Raw genomic sequence first — 19,209 nt, forward strand, 5'->3', positions numbered from 1 at the left:
TTCCGAGCGTGGCCACGCATTTTCAGTTCACCGCTCCTCGAATGGCCTTGAGATTTCAAATAACCCTGACAAGGGGGTGGACAATTCCTATCGCACTATTTCCTTCGCTTAGCCACAGTTCATCATAACCCAAAATATACTCATTTGACCTCAGTTACGACAGTCGTAGAGCATAAATCAAAGCCAATCCGAAATTTGTCCCAACTTGGGCGAATAGTCTCTGGTCAAAAGAATTGACTCATAAGAATACTATAGCAACTCTTGCCACAACCAGGCTTTATGAATTACCAGAACTCTATAGGCAGTCACTGCCCGACAGAGTGTCCCATACAGTCTGCATATGTGATCGACTAGTCATCCCATATGACTCTATGGCACTTGAACTTGTCATCAATCGCATCACACTCTAGTCACTTTGAGATGTCACCTCCTTCAAGTAACCAGGGGCGTATACTATGTCAATCCAGTTCACTTTAATGGGGTTCAATTTGTCTCAACAACCCATTTGGATATAACAAAGTAATGGGTGAGTGTAATAAAACTCAAACGATAAATGTGATTATCATATATTAATAGTCAATACATTAGTACCACTTCATATCTTATAATCTATAGTTTACCTTTTACACTAGTTGAAATACAATAAAAGCTTGGCAAGTGGATATACCATGTATCCATACATTCCAACTTTATGAATTGCTATTTCCTTCTATTCAATGTTATTTCTAATAACATGAATTTATCTAAGTATATGTCTAGTCCTTTTACTAGACTTGGGCTCTTTAGCTTGAAAGATGCTCCCACTGTTATCATATAACTTGTGATAAAGTCTTTGGTAGAGGAATCTACTCTCATTTCCTACGTTGACCATTTTATCACAACTTACTTAGATTCTATTTGTAGATTTGCAATGGTCGAAACTAAAATATTTTTCTAGTCTCATACTCCTAAGTCAATAAAATCAACCTAGGATTTCAACAAATCCTAATCGGTTTGGAAACTAAAGTTTGTGCAACCCTTCAACATACAACTTAGTTTATCATCCAAACATATGAACGATCCTCAATTCTTCTCAAGAATCTCAAGATGTTCTTTAAGGCTTTCACAAGTCCATCATCCGAATGAACTTGTTATTGACTTAATATGCTCCAAGCATATGATTCATCTCGGCACGTGTATATGTTGGCATACATGATCGTTCTAATGGCGGAAACATTAGCAATTGAATTCATGTGATCAAGAACTTATTTAGGTTCAGTGAATGACTATGACTCTCTCATAGCAATTCCACTTTCATCAACATGAATAACCTATTCAACCTTGTTGATGTTAAATAGATATGAAAGAACTTATCATTATAAGATTCTCAACTATATGCCAATAATCTCTCAAATTTAACACATAGATTCGGAAATCTTAAATATATCACTCCTTTTCCTAGTCTCACAATCACTCTTTCACAGAGGAAAGCATTGGTACATTATTCTCAATAAGTAATATGTTATCAACATATAAGACATGGGAAAATAATACTGGCTCCCACTTAAATTCATGTATAAATATGATTCTTCAACAATGTGAATGAAATCATTCTCAATTATCACATGAACGTAAAGTATAATCCTTTGATGCTTCCTTAAGACCATTCTAAGATCACTAAGGAAGCTTTGGATAATATGTTAGGATTCTTAGATCTTTATCTAAGGTTTTGTGTTCCAAACACATCCTTTCTATAAATTCCCATTTTAGAAAAACGAATTTTAATATCATTTGCCATTTTTCATCAAAATGAAGTGTGGCAATTCCTAACATGATTTATCTTGATTAACATCTTCATGACAATCTATGCACTTAAGTACTCTAAAGCTCTATTTACTTTAAAGAGACCATCGCCTTAAAGTAAATCTACTCTTGAGTAACAATCGTTGGATTGTAATGCTATGGCTCATATGCAACAAGGTCGATTTGGAACTAGGTCATAATACCATTACTTTCGAAAAGCAACATTTTAATAACAAGACATGTGTGCTAAACTCCCACTAAGCTATACTCCGACTCTATCTTAATAGATTATAATTCCATTACTTTTAAAAAGTAACACATTAACTATAAGACATGTTTGTGCCGATATAATCTACTCTCACTCTATATCTTAGAAATACATCTATCTTCTTAAGATATAGCTTTGTGAGTTACAAACATATATGGTGAGGTATTAGAAGTTTCTCTAGACTAACGTGTTAGCACATAAAAAACCAGCTCTATCATGGCAGTTTGATATATGTTATATGCGAGTCTGATCCATGTCATTTGTTAAATAGACTCTCTATTTCAGGTATCTTCTGGTTGACCATTCGTTTTTAATAACGTGTCCGTTTTGGATTGCAAATTCCCAAAATTGAGTTCGATAACTCAAACCGACTCATGTTAGTTTGATCTTATGGGTAGTGACTCTAGGTCATAATTCATATTTAATAAATCAAATTCATTACTATAGATCTTTGCCACTACGATCGGATCGTAATGCTTTAGTACTTTGTTCAATTGGTTCTCTACGTCATTTAGAAATTCTTTAAATTTCTCAGATGCTTCACTTTATATTTGATTAAGTAAACATACCCATATCTACTTAAATCATCGGTAAAAGTGACGAAGTACAGTAGTCATAAATTCCTCTTACGGTGATGCTCATTGGAACACATACATCGGCATGTATTAGTCCAAACAAATCACTTGTTTGTGTCCCTTTACTACTAAAGGGAATATGAATCAATTTTGCGAAGGAGACAAGATTCGCATATACCATATGATTGAAAATCAAATGGTTCAATAAATCTAGTCGACACTAGCCCTTTAATGCGTTTCTCATTTATGTGACCTAATCGAAAAAGCCAAATGTACAAATCATTTGGATCATTAGTTATGAGTCTTTTGGTTTGTATGTTATAGATATCTTTAGTTGAGTTGGAAGTGTCTAAAACATGAATACCATTGATAGAAATGGCTTGGTTCATGGTCAAGTTATTTTCAACAAAATACAACGATTGTTTTAATGGTAAAAGAAAAATCCTTCTATATCTAACATAGAAGTGGTAATAATGTTTTTAGACAAAGCGGGTACATAATAACAATTATGTAGATTACAACTCAAGGTTATTAGCTAAAACAAGTACATAAGTCCCTCTTGAAGTGGCGGCTACCCTAGCTCCATTTCCTTGTCAGAGATCTATATCACCCTTGTTTAGCTTTTCCACATTTCCAAACCCCTGTAAACGATTACAAAGGTGAAAACCGCAACCGGTATCCAATACCCACGTTGAGGTGGAATTATAATTTATATCAATAACAAAGATTTTGGAAGAAATATTACCAAGTGGAGTGACAAGTCCATCATTGATATCTTTCAAATACTTAGGGCAATTACGCTTCCAATGGCCCAAGACATTACAATAATGACATTCGTCATAGGATTGGGCACCCTTCTTGGTTTTGGTTGTAGCAGTCTCACTATCCATTTCCAGTTCATTATCGGGTTTGGGTTTCTTACCCTTCTTTGTCTTTCCTTTAATAATACAATTACTCCTTTCAGTTGCAAGAACATTCTTGCACTACTACAATTTTATGCTACGAGAACGCCACTTAAAGAACGGTTGATAACAGAACCGGTCTGTTGCTTTTTTTGTGTTGGGCGCGCATATATGACTTAAAAAGAGAACGGTTATTTATTCGAACCGTGCTGGTAGATTAACAAAGAGAACGGTTACGTTTGACCAACCGTCTTAATTTTTACAAGAGAACGGGTATTTTATGAAACCGTTCTCCTTGATACACAATGAGCACGGTCCCTTATCTAACCGTACTCCCTGTTAATATCAAATATCCTAAAATTAAACCCGACTCCCCCTCCCTCAGCCATTTACTCATTTCCCAAATCAATAAACCCTAACTCCTTTTCCTCCTTCTCCTGCGTCCCCCACGACCTCCTGGCCTCCGTCATTCACCGTCCGATGGCGCCGTCCTGCTGCTACGTCGTCGCACACCACCACCTTGCTTGTCTTTTCTTCTTTTTCTTTCTTTTATTTTAATTAGGTATGTTTTCTAATCTCTTTTTCTTCCTTATTCAATTTACTCTTCAAAATTCCTGTATTTGATGGAAGAATAATTTAACATTATATATTCTTGTTATTTTCTAGAAAATGGTATATGGGATTTAGTGTGCAATTTAGAAAATGGTATCTGGGATTTAGTTTATTGCTTATTTGCTGAAATAGGTATGTTTTATTTGTTCATTTGATTGGGTATGGTGTTATTTCTATATCTCAAAAGATTTAAAAAGATTAAATTTGTGTGTGTAATTGTTAAGAAATGACATATGGGATTTGGTTTATTAATATTTGGTGAAATGGGTATGTTTTATATCGATTGAATATGGATGATTTCGAGGTGGAAGATGAGGATATACCATGTCCTTATTGCTATGATGATTTTGATATTGGTCCATTTCATTTTTGCTGCTCTCACTTCAGTAAATTAATCTTAGTTTCAAATGATGATCTTACTGGAGCTACTGGGTAGACCAATCAGATCAGCATGCAGCAAAAGATTAGTGGAATTTGAGTGGAAATAAACTCTCAGACAGGAGAAGAACTAGATTTGTCTACTGATTCAAGTCAAGGCTCTGATCAACCTGAGGCAGATGATATGTGAATTAAGGATTGAGACTGCTATTTTTGTCTGTGTTGAGAAGGTAATTCTAAATTCCATAGTAGATAAATTATAGGGTCTTAAATTATATGTATATAATATAAATGCCTGTTTCTCATCTGCACAACTTCAAATAACGTGGAGTATTTGCGTCGTCTTAACTTTCATGGATTTTAATTGCATCGTTCTAGACCATTGCATTTTTTAAAGACCTTTTTATGGTAGTATATATACATGTATGTTACTTGAAGCATCTTTTATCTTCTCATCTCAAATGTGGTCAACTTATTGTTGCTTAGGCTATTATCATCCTTTTTATTCTCTCTTTATTCAGTCAATTACGTAATTTTTACTTAAACGGCTTTGCGTACTTTCCCAGTGACATTTGCACCACAAAAGGTGAAAATTATGTAGCTGATAGAAGATTAGGAGTTTAATGCATCTTATCTGTTTTGGGTGAACATAAATATGAGTACTGCTATAACTTGCATCCCTCCTTTTCAATCATAGTATTAGATCACAGTATAGTTGGAAAATTATTAAGGTATATCGAACTTTTATATTGTGAATATTTTTATTGCGTAGATAGGTCGGATATAGAATGAGATCCCGCCTCTAACCAGCATAAGGTTAGGATTGTGGCGTAAAATCGACTCGTAGCATTTATGATTCAAGTCTACTGGTATCATTTCAAGCATTGAATAAATATTTTTCGTACAAAAGTGAACCGTCTAACAATACACTATAATTTGTGATCCTGTGAATATGCAAGTAATGGTTACATATAAGAGTGTTGAAAATTGGCTTATACCTACAGAGAAGATCAAAAATAGATACTTGTTGTGCTTTTCACTTTTTCGTTTTGATAAACATCAGGAGTGTATTATGCGGATATTATGTTTGTCGATATATGTTGGACCTTATCAAAGCAAGATATGTTAATATCACCTCAAATGTATGTTCTTTTCCTTATTATTTCAGCCATTTTTCATCTCTTTGAATTTCTCATTTTCATCATAGTAATTATTTTATTTTACATGTCTTATATAGTGTATTAACTTAAATTTTTGGTGTCTTATGTATGTAGTTCATGTTAACCGCCCCACCATCATATACGGTTGAGCAAATTGACGAGGTGCGAAATATTTGGGCTGAATTCACACTCAATTTCAAACCCTAAAGTAATGTTGGATGAAGACCATGTTGGCAGCTTCTTCTTGGCGTTTAATTATTTTTGCACTTAGGCAACTAAGTGATGAGGAATGAAGGATTTTTATTTATGTTTTGTACTTATTTTCGATATTTGTAGCCTTTGGGCTCTTAAAGACATGATAAGAGTTGGTATAATTTTACAAGGATTTGTCTTGTGAATTCAGATTAAATATAAATATTCAGGTTCTTGCTGCGTAAAACTTGCTTGAGTATATGAATTGCAGGTATATTTTATATGCGCTATCCGATTCAAACGTGTAGGGATACGAAAAAATTGTACATATTAAAAAAAAATCAGAATCAAAGAGACCGGTTACATGTTAAACCTGTTCTATTTGAAAATATAAAATAAAGGCGCCAAATTCAAATATCAGAAACAAAGAGAACGGTTACATGTTAAACCTGTTCTCTTTGAAAATAGGCGCCAAATTTAAAAATTAGAATCCAAATATAGTAGCTTTATCAAAGACAACGGTTCTCAATAGAAACCATTCTCCTTGATAAATCAATGAGCACGGGTAAGTAATGCAACCGTTCTGGTTGTTATTACAAAGAGAACAGGTTGACTTCGTACCAACCGTTCTCTTACATAAAAGAGAACGCTTGGCCACAGGACGGTTCAAAGAGGCTTCAAGAACGGTGTTTAACCGTTTTCTTTGAGCAAAATTGTAGTAGTGTTGGTAGAACTCCCACTGAGTTTAATCTTTCTCCTTGTTTCTTCAAACAAGGATGCCTTGGGTTTAGTGAGATTTTCTTCACAATATTTTCTTACCAAAGAGGCAGGCATTAATATTGGAGTGGGAGGTGTGGAAGTGGTAACGTAGCAAAGATTTACATCCTGACCAATGCCAAAGCGTAATTCTCTAATCGTATCATTGTCATACTCAGAGCACTTTTCATCGAATGATTGGAGCCATGAATGAATGGTGATTGGTGTAAGAGTATTAGATGAATCCATTGCGTATAAATAACTACAAAAACGGAAATAAGGAATAATTAACATCTATCGTTTTAATAATACTTGTAAACATTTTAAACAAGTTTTAAGCATTTATATAGTGACCTCTACCTAACTATTATAAATGATCCTGAGATCCAAATTCATATCAATTCGGGCACGGTGAGTCGATTCATCTCATATCAATATAACTCGGTGGATTAACTCTTTAATCGATTCTACTTCTAGAACTCTCGGTCGATAAAATTACTTTAATATTTATCTTTAGCCCGGAACACATGCGACTACGGTCACGAATATTTCCGTTGAGCTCAATCCAAATTTCGATGTAATAACATTTTATAACCCACTTACCCAACGTAACAAGTTTAGCACCCCGGTGAGCTGAGCCTACTTCCTTATGAAATTGGAACTCATGGTTTCTACTATTTGGTAAGGCTAATTCTCAATTATTATTTAGTGAGAGGTCTTGTCAATTTATTATCTATCACGTTTTAAGTGAACTAAAGCGGTGAACTACGATAATTATAATTGACACGGTCGATGACTCGATATGAAATGCATGTGTTGTTATGGCGATTTGGCAATGCATGCAACATATTAAAATAAATGCAAAGCAAATAATAAATTCCTAGTATGGCCTTACTAAAATAGAAAATCAAATAATCTATTACATATTCGGAAACCAACTCCTTTGGTCCCTTGAATCTTCAAGTGGCACGCTTCCCAAGAACACCGTCTTTGTCGGAACACCTTTCCGAATGGCACCGTCTTGAAGGAACTCCATGATTACAAATAATAATAAAATACAAAGCTATTCCTATTATACATTTGTAATGTAAAACTAGTAAAAATAAAAGTGATACGAGATCACATTAAATAACAACTGAATCAATATTCCCTTTCATTACGGGTAATATCGATTAAAACTAAGGCCATACTAAGATAAAATTACATAATTCAAAATTATATAAATAAAATGACATTCAACAATTGAAATATGCGGCATTATAATATGTGTCTATCATGCCAAATTATGTGCCAAATCACCCTATTTAACTTATATCGTTTATATAACCTGGTTTTATGAAAATGCGTGATAATAACTTATTAAAATCACTAATCAATACTTAAATCAAATTTAAGCTCAAGTTAATTATCCTAACACTCTTAGGACTGAAAAATTAGTCATCACTCAATTTTTGACAATAATTTAACTTGATATAATTTTATGCTCATTTTGACCTTAAAATCATAACTATTATGAAATAAATCCAAATTAAATTACAATAATTTCAAATTTCAAATTTTAAATTTTTGAACATTCTGGAATAATTCCATGACACCCATAATATCAAAAATCATGGTTAAAAATTTTGAATTTTTTCGAGAAAAATATAGTTGAAATTTATCGGTTTTATCAAATAAAACATCTAAAGTATACAAAAATTAATCCAATCAATTTTAAAAATTTAGATCTAATAATTGGGATATTAATACAACTTAAAATAATTTTCTCATGCCATGTAATTCGTTTTAGCTATTTATGCTAAAATAGTCACTATTTATGCCATTTTTACACTAAAAATTCATAAATCATGCCAAATGAATCAAGTTCATTTCAAATTTTACACATAGTGAGTAAAACATTCATGTGACAACATATTAATATTTCATGGCCTATTTAAAAGCTTAACTATAATTAACCATTTTACCTCCTTTTAATCCATTTTTATCTCATAAAAATCATAAATCATGCAATAATAATCAAATTAATACAAACTTTTACATACAATAAGTAAAATATGCATGTTAGGTTATATAAAATTTTCAAGGTCAGAAACTAAGTTTAACCATTTTTAGTCATTTAACCTCCATTTATACCATTTTTATCACATAAAAATCATAAATCATTAAATATTAATCACATTAATACGAAATTTTACATAAAATACATAAAATATTTATGTGAGGTCATACTAAAAACTCATGGCCAGTAGTGAAGTTTAACCATTTTTAGTAAATAAAAGTTCATTTTACTCATAAAAATGTAATTATTTAACTAAAAATCATTAAAATGAGCAATAAAATACCAAAAATCATAAAAATGACCTAAAAATATTTTAGGACCAGAATGTATAACATGCATCAATATTTCATCACTTTATCTAATAAGTCACAAATTTTTAGTTTTAATTAAGTTACCAATAACTCGAAAAAGCTATAAATCGATTATGCATGCAATATCCTATGATCTGATACCAATTGTTAGATTCATATACCTATTATTAAACTCTTCCAATAGTGAACTAATTAACTTTTTAATATGTGTTCTTTAGATCTAGTGCATGCATAACTAAATAAGAGATTAATAAGAAAAACAATGTTCCTTACATTGTTATATGGTTTGAAAATTTGGGCACAAATAAGGTCACCTTCCTTATTTGTTCATGAGCTTAAATGTAATGGATGATCCTCCAAAATCCCAATGTAGAGATCCTCCTTTTATTGCACCCAAGACAAGTCTCTTAAACTATTATATTAATTTACTAGATTAATATAGTAGTATCCTTAAATTAATTCTAATAATATACTTATTACTACACTAGTAATATGGACTACCATTTTATTTTGTCAATTTGTCACTTGTCACACAATATGTCACATGTAGTATGTTATATGTTATTAATTAATTTAATGCATATTTATCAAATAAATATCATTTTATAAATTAATTAAATTACATACTACAAATTGACTGGTGATTCTTGATCACATAAATAAAATGAGTCATATAATTATAATTCACAACATATTGTAATTATAATTAATCATTCATTCTTATCTCAATTATTTCATAAACAATAATCAATTTTAGTAATAAAATATTTTAATTACTAAAATAAATCTTATTTAATCAAATTACAATAAGATATAAATATTCTCTCTCACAATGAATTGTTCAATTTTAAGGAATTTATTAACTTGTATCGTCATACAATTAATCAATTTGTCTATTAAGGGAATTGTCATTTAGGTGTGACTTTAAGGGATCAACTGATTACCACCGTCAAACGACAGTAATGTCAAATCTAGTTAGCCAATCATTACTGATTAATGTTGATCAGTTAACTATATAAATGAATCATCCCTTATATATTCTTAATTTGATATTTAAACATGTGATCGCACTATTGTTCAGGGCACATACTCCAACACGTTCTGCCTGATAGGTACTCGATCGAGTGAGGGCAACTCGATCGAGTAGGCGGCACTCGATTGAGTACCTTACTTACTCGATCGAGTAAGTCAGGTTTTATGAGTTTTGGCCGGGTTTTGTTAGCAACGCATGAAGAGTATATAAAGAGTTTTCGTCAGTTCCTTTTCACTTTTACCTTATTCTAATCCTTTTTACAAAAGAAAAACAATAAAACGTTGATTTCTCTTCTCCCATTGCTATCAAATCAACGGGATGGGATTGCCGGATTTCAGAGTTCTTTATATCTTTGTGATCGTCGTATTGTGGGTAAGATCCTTGTACTGTTTTTATGTCATTTAGTTAATGTTGTTTAAACCCTAATTTGGTGAATTTGGGGTTATTGGGATTGTTGATGATTATAGATTGTGATTGTATGATTATTTGATTATAGGAGGTGATTTCGTAGAGGAACGCTTTTGATCCACTGCTTGTGTTGATATTGGCGATTTCATTCCAGGTAGGGTTTTCCTACTCAGTTGTATAAACTGTATAAGATGGTTGTTGGTTGATTGGCATGTGATTATATCGTAATTGGTTTTTGGCATTGTTTACATTGGTATTGTGATTGGATTGTGATTTGTCTGGGGTTCGCGAGGTGTGCCCATGGCTGAGTCGAGACACTTGCGGGAGTGGCTTCACGTCCTTGATTCGCCCCTTGTGGTTCCCGTCACAAAGGGGATGTGCATATTAATGGACATGGGTTATTCGCTCGATGGATATTGTGTTTGGGTGATGTGATGGTGTTGGAGGATTGTGTTTGGGTACATGTCTGTTGTATTGTCTTATATTGTTTATGCAGTAACTGGCCCCATTTAAATGTTTTGAAAACTGTGGTGATCCATTCGGGGATGGTGAGCAGTTGTTTAGCAGGTATATCACAGATGCGCGCGAGATTAGCTGAGGATAGAGTCACCACGAGTCAGAGTCGTAGTCTTCCGTTGTGTTGTCATCATACATTTATTTACTTAGTTGGATTTTCGGTTTGGAATAGTTGTATTTTACTTTACAGTTGGCTTTGATGTAATCACTTTAAAATTTATACTTAAATTATGTTTCTTGATGGTCACTTTTGATTACTATGCCTCGGGTAACCGAGATGGTAGTATTCTCATGCGCTAGGTGGTCTTTGTAAGGCACCTTGGTGTATGGGGGTGTTACAAAGTGGCATCAGAGCGACGATTTTGGAACCTATAACCAATGAACTTAATGAACCTAGGGAGTCTAATTATAATGAACCCGGGTAGGAGTTGTTAGGAGCTAATGCAAAGGCTTGGGAGACGTCCTAAAGTCGCGAACTCGCCTTATAACTTTGAACCGGTCACTATGGGGTGTCATGGGATCGCTACTTGTTACTATTATTTCATATGCACGTGTTAGATGAAGATATGATTGATTTGAATGGAAAGTGTTGGATTGTATGTTGGATAAGTTGAAGGATATATGTGACCATGATGAATATTAATGTTTGGCTTTGTAGTAGTAACATGCGATAGGAGTTGTGATATTTGTATATGTATATATTTGTGTGTGTGTGTGTGTGTGTGTGTGTGTGTGTGTGTGTGTGTGTGTGTGTGTGTGTGTGTGTGTGTGTGTGTGTGTGTGTGTGTGTGTGTGTGTGTGTGTGTCTATATATATATATATGATTGAGATGGAATAGAGTGGTATGAGGCATGCTTTGGTGTTTCTTGTATGGCTTTTGATTAGTTAGTAACTTGTGTAATAAGAGATGTTAGTTAGTAACATGTGAAACAGAATAGTTATGTTGTTCGATTATAGAGGAGCTATTTTTAAACTGTTATAACTTGAGATGCATATATGATATTGATGTGATTCTAATTGGAGGTGATAGCTTGTTCTCTTACGATTCTAACGATAAGTCACAAGCCCAAAATGACCAAGAAACGAGTGATATATGACCGTTTTACGGAAATTGGACAGTGCTGAGAACTGCTTAGGGTACTCGATCGAGTACCCCTTACTCGATCGAGTACACATCTTGGTACTCGATCGAGTACCCTTTACTCGATCGAGTAGCCCTGGTAATTTATTGTGTGTGCTTCTGATCTTCACCTACTCGATCGAGTAGGTCGTACTCGATCTAGTGACCCATGTATTGGTCTTATGCTTATCTTTTTTTTACCTCCTTGCATGTCATAGTTATTTCAAAGATGTTCTTTTGCTTCTTTATGCATTGTTTTACATATGTGTTGGTCCTGATGCGTAATTTACCAGATCTTATGATGTAAGGAGTAGCACCATATGATGAGTATGAGTTTGGTGGGGAGGACATGGGTTATATGTGAGAGATTCATAATCCTCTTAGTAAACATTTTATTAACTATATTAGTTAAGTTTACTCATAAACTATGTGGATCTTAGCATGCATAACAAAATACTAGAGAAAAGATTCGGATTATCTTACATTGAGAATGCCGAAATGGACTACTAATTTGGACTCCTTCCAAATTAGTCTTCGTAAAATATTCCAAGTGGTCCTTGTGCTCCCAAGTCTTCAAGTGTTCAATGTAGAACACCTCCTCAAGGATTATATCAAGGAATCAGCCTTACATCATATACTAATTGTATGCTAGAACTAGTAAATGATACCCTAAAAATACACTAATATTTAGATTACTACTACTAGTAATATTGTTATAATATTAGTAATTTGAATATGTTTTCCTTAAGTTTTCTCAAAACAATTTTAGAGAGAATGAGAGATGAGGAAAAAGTAGTGATTAGAATGAATAATAAAAATAAGAGAGAACTGTTCCAAAGCTTAAAAAAATGGGTTAGAGATAGAGTGAGAAAGTGAGGAAGTACGTAATTAGAGAAAACACAAAAAATTCACCAATTTTCACCTGAAAACCTAATTCTGACACTATGAGGCGCTCAAAAATTCACGTCAATCTTCATCGTTTTCAGCTTCAAAAAATCATAAAAATACGAATAAAAATCGTTTCTCTGCTTTGAATTTTACTGTTGCAGGTCCTTCTTCATCTGTGATAAAGATTGTTTCAAACCCTATTGACCTTGAACCTTTGGATTTGGATGATCTTATCATTGATGAAGAGACGGATGAATGGATTTCTCAGAATCGGGGCAAAAACAAGAGTAAGCAGAAATTGGACACTATCGTGGAGGAACCGGAAGGTATGTTACAATTTACTGCTAATGATGTTCAAAAGGAACTTGCTTTTTCGAAGAACTCTGTTATTTGCTTCATACTTGGTGGAAATCCACCATGGGAGTCTGTGGAGGAGCACATATATCGTATATGGGCAGATTTTGGAGTGGATATGGTCTCTTTTCTACCTTTGGGGTTTTTATTGTGCGTTTTAAGAAGAAATCAGACATGGATGCTGTTGTACAGCAAGGCCATTATCTGTATGACAGTAAACCTCTGATAGTTCGCCCTTGGACCCCTACTGACCCTCTCACTAAAACGGATGTCTCTGTGGTTCCAGTTTGGGCTCGTTTTATTGACCTACCTCTGAAATTTTGGGGTAGTTGCATTCCTCGTATTGCTGGATTACTGGGGGACTTTGTTAGGTGTGATGGTCATACAGTGGATAGGACGAGACTGGCCTTTGCTAGAGTCCTTATTGATGTTCCATTTGGGAAACCTGTTCCTAAGGAGGTGACCTTCTTGGATGAGCAGGGTCAAGTTGTAAAGGTAAAAGTTGATGTTGAATGGAATCCCATCCTCTGTAAGGACTGTGGTGGTGTGGGTCATACAGAGCAAGTTTGTAAAAAAGCTAAGAGTAAGGTGCAGCCTAAACAAAAGATCACCAAAAGGTGGCAGCCTAAAGTGCAGCAGCAACCTAAGGCACCTGGTGCTAAAGTGGCTACACCAAAGGCTACTTCTAAGGTGATCCCTGTTGTGGTACCTGCTTCACAGAAAACTGTGCAGAAGACTCCTATGGATAGATCAATTTTTCTGAACAAAGGGATGAGTACTAGGCCTTATAAGATCAACACCCCTACTAGACCTATTATTAGACTTAGCAGGCAGGAGCTTATTGACCAGGGGCTATTGGGTCAATATTCATTTTTGGAAGCCCTGAACAATGCTACTCCTAGGGTGGGGATTGGGACGAGGTCTGTGATGCTGCCCCCTGAGGAGGGTGGGTCACAATGATAGGCTTTTGGAACGTTAGAGGGCTAAACAGTCCAGGGAAGCAAAAGTATATTAAATGGTTTCTTCATTCCCACCATATTGGACTCTTTGGCCTCCTTGAGACGAAGGTTAAGCCTTCGTCTCTAAATAGAATAAGGGATAGTATTTGTGCTGGATGGTGTGTGTCTACTAACTCCCAGTGGCACAAAGGAGGTAGGGTATGGTTACTATGGAAACCACACCTTTATCAAATGCATTTTATAGAATATAATGCTCAATTTATTCATGTTAGGGTTACTGAGTTGCACACTGGTGGCCATTTTTTCCTCACAATGGTGTATGCATTCAATGGTGTTCAGGAGAGGAAGAGTCTTTGGGCTAGGCTGGGGTACTTTAAGAATCATATCTCTGGTCCTTGGCTCTTATGTGGTGATTTTAATACCGTGCTTAGTCCTTGTGAAAGACTAGGTGGGCAGTCTACTGAAGAGGAGATGGAGGATTTTCAGAATTGTGTTGATGATTGTAGACTAGTGGATATGGTTGCCTCTGGTTCTTACTTTACTTGGAACAACAAGCAGGAGGCAAATACTAGAGTGTATAGTAGGCTTGATAGGGCTTTGGTTAACCATGAATGGACTCTTGAGAGACCTGACTTTTATGCTCATTTTCATGTGGAAGGGACGTTTGACCACACTCCTTGCATCATCCAAAGTCAGGGTTCATCCTATCAAAAGAAAAAGTGTTTCAAGTATTTCAATATGTGGAGTGGTGTAGCTGAATTCATTCCTACTATTACTAATGTCTGGCATACTCCTATCACTGGTACTCTCATGTTTAAAGTTGCTAAGAAATTGCAACTTCTTAAATACCCCTTGAAGGATCTCAACAGAGCTTTGTTCAGTGATGTTGAGAATAATAGTATGAGGGCTTGGCAGCATCTTGAACATGTTCAGAAGAGGATACGTGAAGACCCTACTAATTCTGAACTGATTGGAATTGAGGTTAATGCTCTAAAAGACTATCAGCAGCGGCAAACTGCCTGTGATAGTTTTTTAATTACAGAAAACTAAGGCTATGTGGCTTGCTGATGGGGATACTAACTCAAAAACCTTTCATACCTATATGAAAATAAGGCAAGCTCAGAATAAGGTTCTCAGAATTGCTAATGAGCAAGGGCAGTGGTTCTCTCAGCCTGTGGATATTCAGCAGGCTTTTTTAAATTTCTATAAGAAGCTGTTGGGTGAAGCAGGTGATGTGATACCTGTTAATGTGGCAGTGGTTCAGAAGGGACCTATTTGTACTAAGGAGCATTGGGATATATTGCTGAGTCCAGTTACTAATGAGGAAGTTAAGGATGCACTGTTTTCTATTCCCAATCATAAAGTCCCAGGCCCATATGGGTTTTCAAGTGCATTCTTTAAAGATTCTTGGAATATTGTGGGTACTGATGTGTGTGATGCAGTCATGAACTACTTTATTCAGGGGAATCTGTTGAAACAGATGAACCATACCTTTGTTACTTTGATCCCTAAGGTTCCTATGCCTGAGTCTGTGTCACAATTCAGACCTATCTCCTGCTGTAATGTAGTGTATAAGCTTATCTCTAAGCTGCTTTGTACAAGGCTTGCTCAGATCCTACCTAGCATCATCAGTCCTAATCAAGGTGGTTTTATAAAAGGTAGGAGTATTATTGAGAACATCCTGGTTTTCCAGGACATTATTAGGCTCTATAATAGGGCATTTGTCTCACCTAGGTGCCTTATTAAAGTAGACCTTAAGAAGGCCTATGATTCCGTGAATTGGTCTTTTCTTTTACAACTCTTGGAAGCCTTGAATTTCCCTCCTCATTTTGTTACTTTAATCAAGGAATGTATGACCACTGCATCCTATTCCTTGGTTCTAAATGGGGAACCTTTTGGCTTCTTTCATGGAAAGCAAGGATTGAGGCAAGGGGACCCTCTGTCTCCTCTCTTATTCACAATTGCCATGGAGTATTTGTCTAGAGTTCTTGCCTTCACTACAGAGATTTTGCCATTTAAATTTCACTCTCTTTGTAGCAAGGTCAGATGTAGCATTTGATGTTTGCTGATGATTTGTTACTATTCTCAAGGGGTGATCAACAGTCAGTCATGGTTCTTTTGAAGTCTTTTGCCATATTCTCTGCAGCTTCTGGTTTGCAGATGAATAAACAAAAATCTAATGTCTATTTCTCTTGTGTTCAAAGGCAGATTAAAGATTATATTATTAGTGTCTCTGGGTGTGTGGAAGGACAGCTACCTTTCAAGTACTTAGGAGTACCTATTACTGCTGGTAAACTGGGGAAAGCTGACTGTCAGGTGCTGATTGAAAAGATAGTTGAAAGGATCAGGTCTTTTGGTGCCAGAAAAATTTCTTATGCTGGAAGGGTTGTGTTAGTCAAATCTGTTCTGACATCCCTATTTACTTATTGGGCCAATATTTTCTTAATCCCCAAAGGAGTTCTGAGGAAAATTGATAGCCTGTGTAGGAACTACCTCTGGGATGGTACTGATATTTACATGAGGTCTCCCCTGGTTTCCTGGGAGCAGGTTTGTTCTCCACATAATGAGGGGGGATTAGGGATCAGGCATAGCTTTGATTGGAACAGAGCTACTGTTGGGAAGTTAGTATGGTGGTTGTATTGCAAGCCAGATAGCTTATGGGTTAAATGGGTCCATCAAATTTATATGAAAGGTGGCAGATGGGTTAACCACTCTCCCAAGGCTCACATGAGTGGGAATTGGAAAGCTATATGTAAGGTTAGGGATCTCTTTCAGTCAGGTTATACAGATGGGGAATGGCTTGCAAGGAATGATGGTTATACAGTTGCATCAGGTTATGAATGGCTTCGTCCTAAAAGGCAACAAGTAGGATGGGCTCGCCTTATTTGGAAGAGTTGGGCATTACCAAAGCATAAATTTTTAGCTTGGCTGATGCTTAAGAATGCTCTTAATGTTAAGGCAAAGCTATTCAAACATGGTATTTGTGCTGATGAAGTATGCTGCATTTGTCACACTGATCAGGAAACCATTACTCATGTGTTTCAGAATTGCAGGTATGCTCGTTTGGTTATGGAAGGGTTGTGTGCATGGCTGCTCATCCCTGTTCCTACGGTTAATGGTGTTATTTGGGTAGGCAGAAGGAAATGGAGTCCACTGATGAAGAATATCTGTCTGGCTGCTATCACGGTTGTTTACTACTCCTTATGGCAGCAGAGAAACAAGTCCAGATTGAAAGGTGTATTGACTAGACCAAGTGTTATAATTCAACAAATCCAAACTTGTATTAGGTCTAGGTTGGTTAAATGTAAAGTTAGTGCTAGTAATGATATTGCTTGGATTGCTTCATTAAGTTGAAGTGTATCTTAATTATATGTATTAGCTTGTAATAGTTGGTTGTTGAGCTTAATGAGAACTTACCTTCTACCAAAAAAAAATAAAATAAAAGAGCCCTTATTTTGTATAAACGAGTCGGCACCAAGGGAGAGGAGGGGACAAGCATGCACAATAAATTTAATTTTGTTCTTATCAAAATTATAGGCTTGCATGCCAAAGATTAGTAGGCTATTAATGTGTTAATTTTACTAATAAAATAAACTAACCCACTAACTTTTGTCCCTTCATATTTTCGGCTATACCATGTAACATGGTATCCATTTTAACTTTGTGATTTTGACAATTATATACATATGTGTGATATGTGACACATCCTAAATAATGTGTCTTATGATGCAATTTTAACATATTAAAAATCATCATTTATAAATAAATCACATACAATATAAAATCCAGTAATTCATAATTACTTATGCTTAAAATGGACCGTCTCATTATAATTTACAACAATTTGTAATTATAATAAACTATTCATTCTAATTTTAATGTTTCGTAAGCAATAATAAAATTTTAGTAATAAAATATTTTAATCACTAAAATGAATCTTATTTAATCATATTACAATAAGATACAAATTCTCACTCGTAAAACATATCAATCAATTTTTAGGGAATTAATTAACTCGTATCGATATACGATTAATTAATAAGTCAATTAAGGTTGCATTCCATGTAGATATGACCTTAAGAGGATCAACTGATCACCACCGTCATACGCCAGTAATGTCAAACTCTAGCCAGCCAATCATTACCGATTAATGTGGACCAGTTGACCAAATAAATGAATTATCCCTTTTGTATTCTTATTATGAGATTTAAACATGTGATCGCACTATTGTTGAGGACACTTACTCCAACAATCTCCCACTTGTCCGAGACAAGTGTGCGTCACCAATTCTCTTGTCCTATTACTATCTCCCACTCTATGCAAGGTGTCTTGCAGGTCGTACTTGCATTTGATCATATCGTGAGTGGTTTCCTCGATCTGGAGAGAAACTGTCTGATCGGAATTATCTACCATAGATACCTTCCGAGCGTGGCCACGCATTTCCAGTTCATTACTCCTCGAGTGGCCTTGAGATATAAGATAACCCTGACGGGGATGGACAATTCTTATTGCACTCTTCCCTTCGAATAGCCACAGCTCATCATGACCCAAAACATGCCCATTAGACCCCAATTACGAAGGTCGCAGAACATAAATCAAAGTCACTCTGAAACTGTGCCATCTTAGGCGAACAGTCATTAGTCAAAGAATCGACTCATAAGAATACCATAGTATCTCTCGCCACGACCAGGCTATAAAAATTGTCAGAACTCTATAAGCGGCCATTGCCCGATAGAGTGTCCCATACAATCTGCCTATGTGATCGACTAGTCATCTCTCATGACTCTATGGCACTTGAACTTGCCATCAATCGCATTACACTCTAGTTAATTTGAGACGTCACCTCATATAAGCAACTAGGGGCCAATACTATGTTAATCCAGTTCACTTTAATAGGGTTCAACGTTGTCCTTACAGCCTATTTGGATATAACAAA

At 35.2% G+C, this 19,209-nt stretch overlaps 1 protein-coding gene across 1 annotated transcript; it reads left to right on the forward strand.

Annotated features, from left to right (window-relative positions):
* Nucleotides 1-14,270: 14,270 nt before the first annotated feature.
* Nucleotides 14,271-15,323, forward strand: LOC141614410 (uncharacterized). Its single transcript, XM_074433155.1, has one exon. It carries the CDS (start codon nt 14,271-14,273, stop codon nt 15,321-15,323), a length of 1,053 nt encoding a protein of 350 aa, XP_074289256.1.
* Nucleotides 15,324-19,209: the final 3,886 nt, after the last annotated feature.

This window comes from Silene latifolia, chromosome 11, assembly GCF_048544455.1.
Source record: "Silene latifolia isolate original U9 population chromosome 11, ASM4854445v1, whole genome shotgun sequence".
Taxonomy (NCBI): Eukaryota; Viridiplantae; Streptophyta; class Magnoliopsida; order Caryophyllales; family Caryophyllaceae; genus Silene; species Silene latifolia.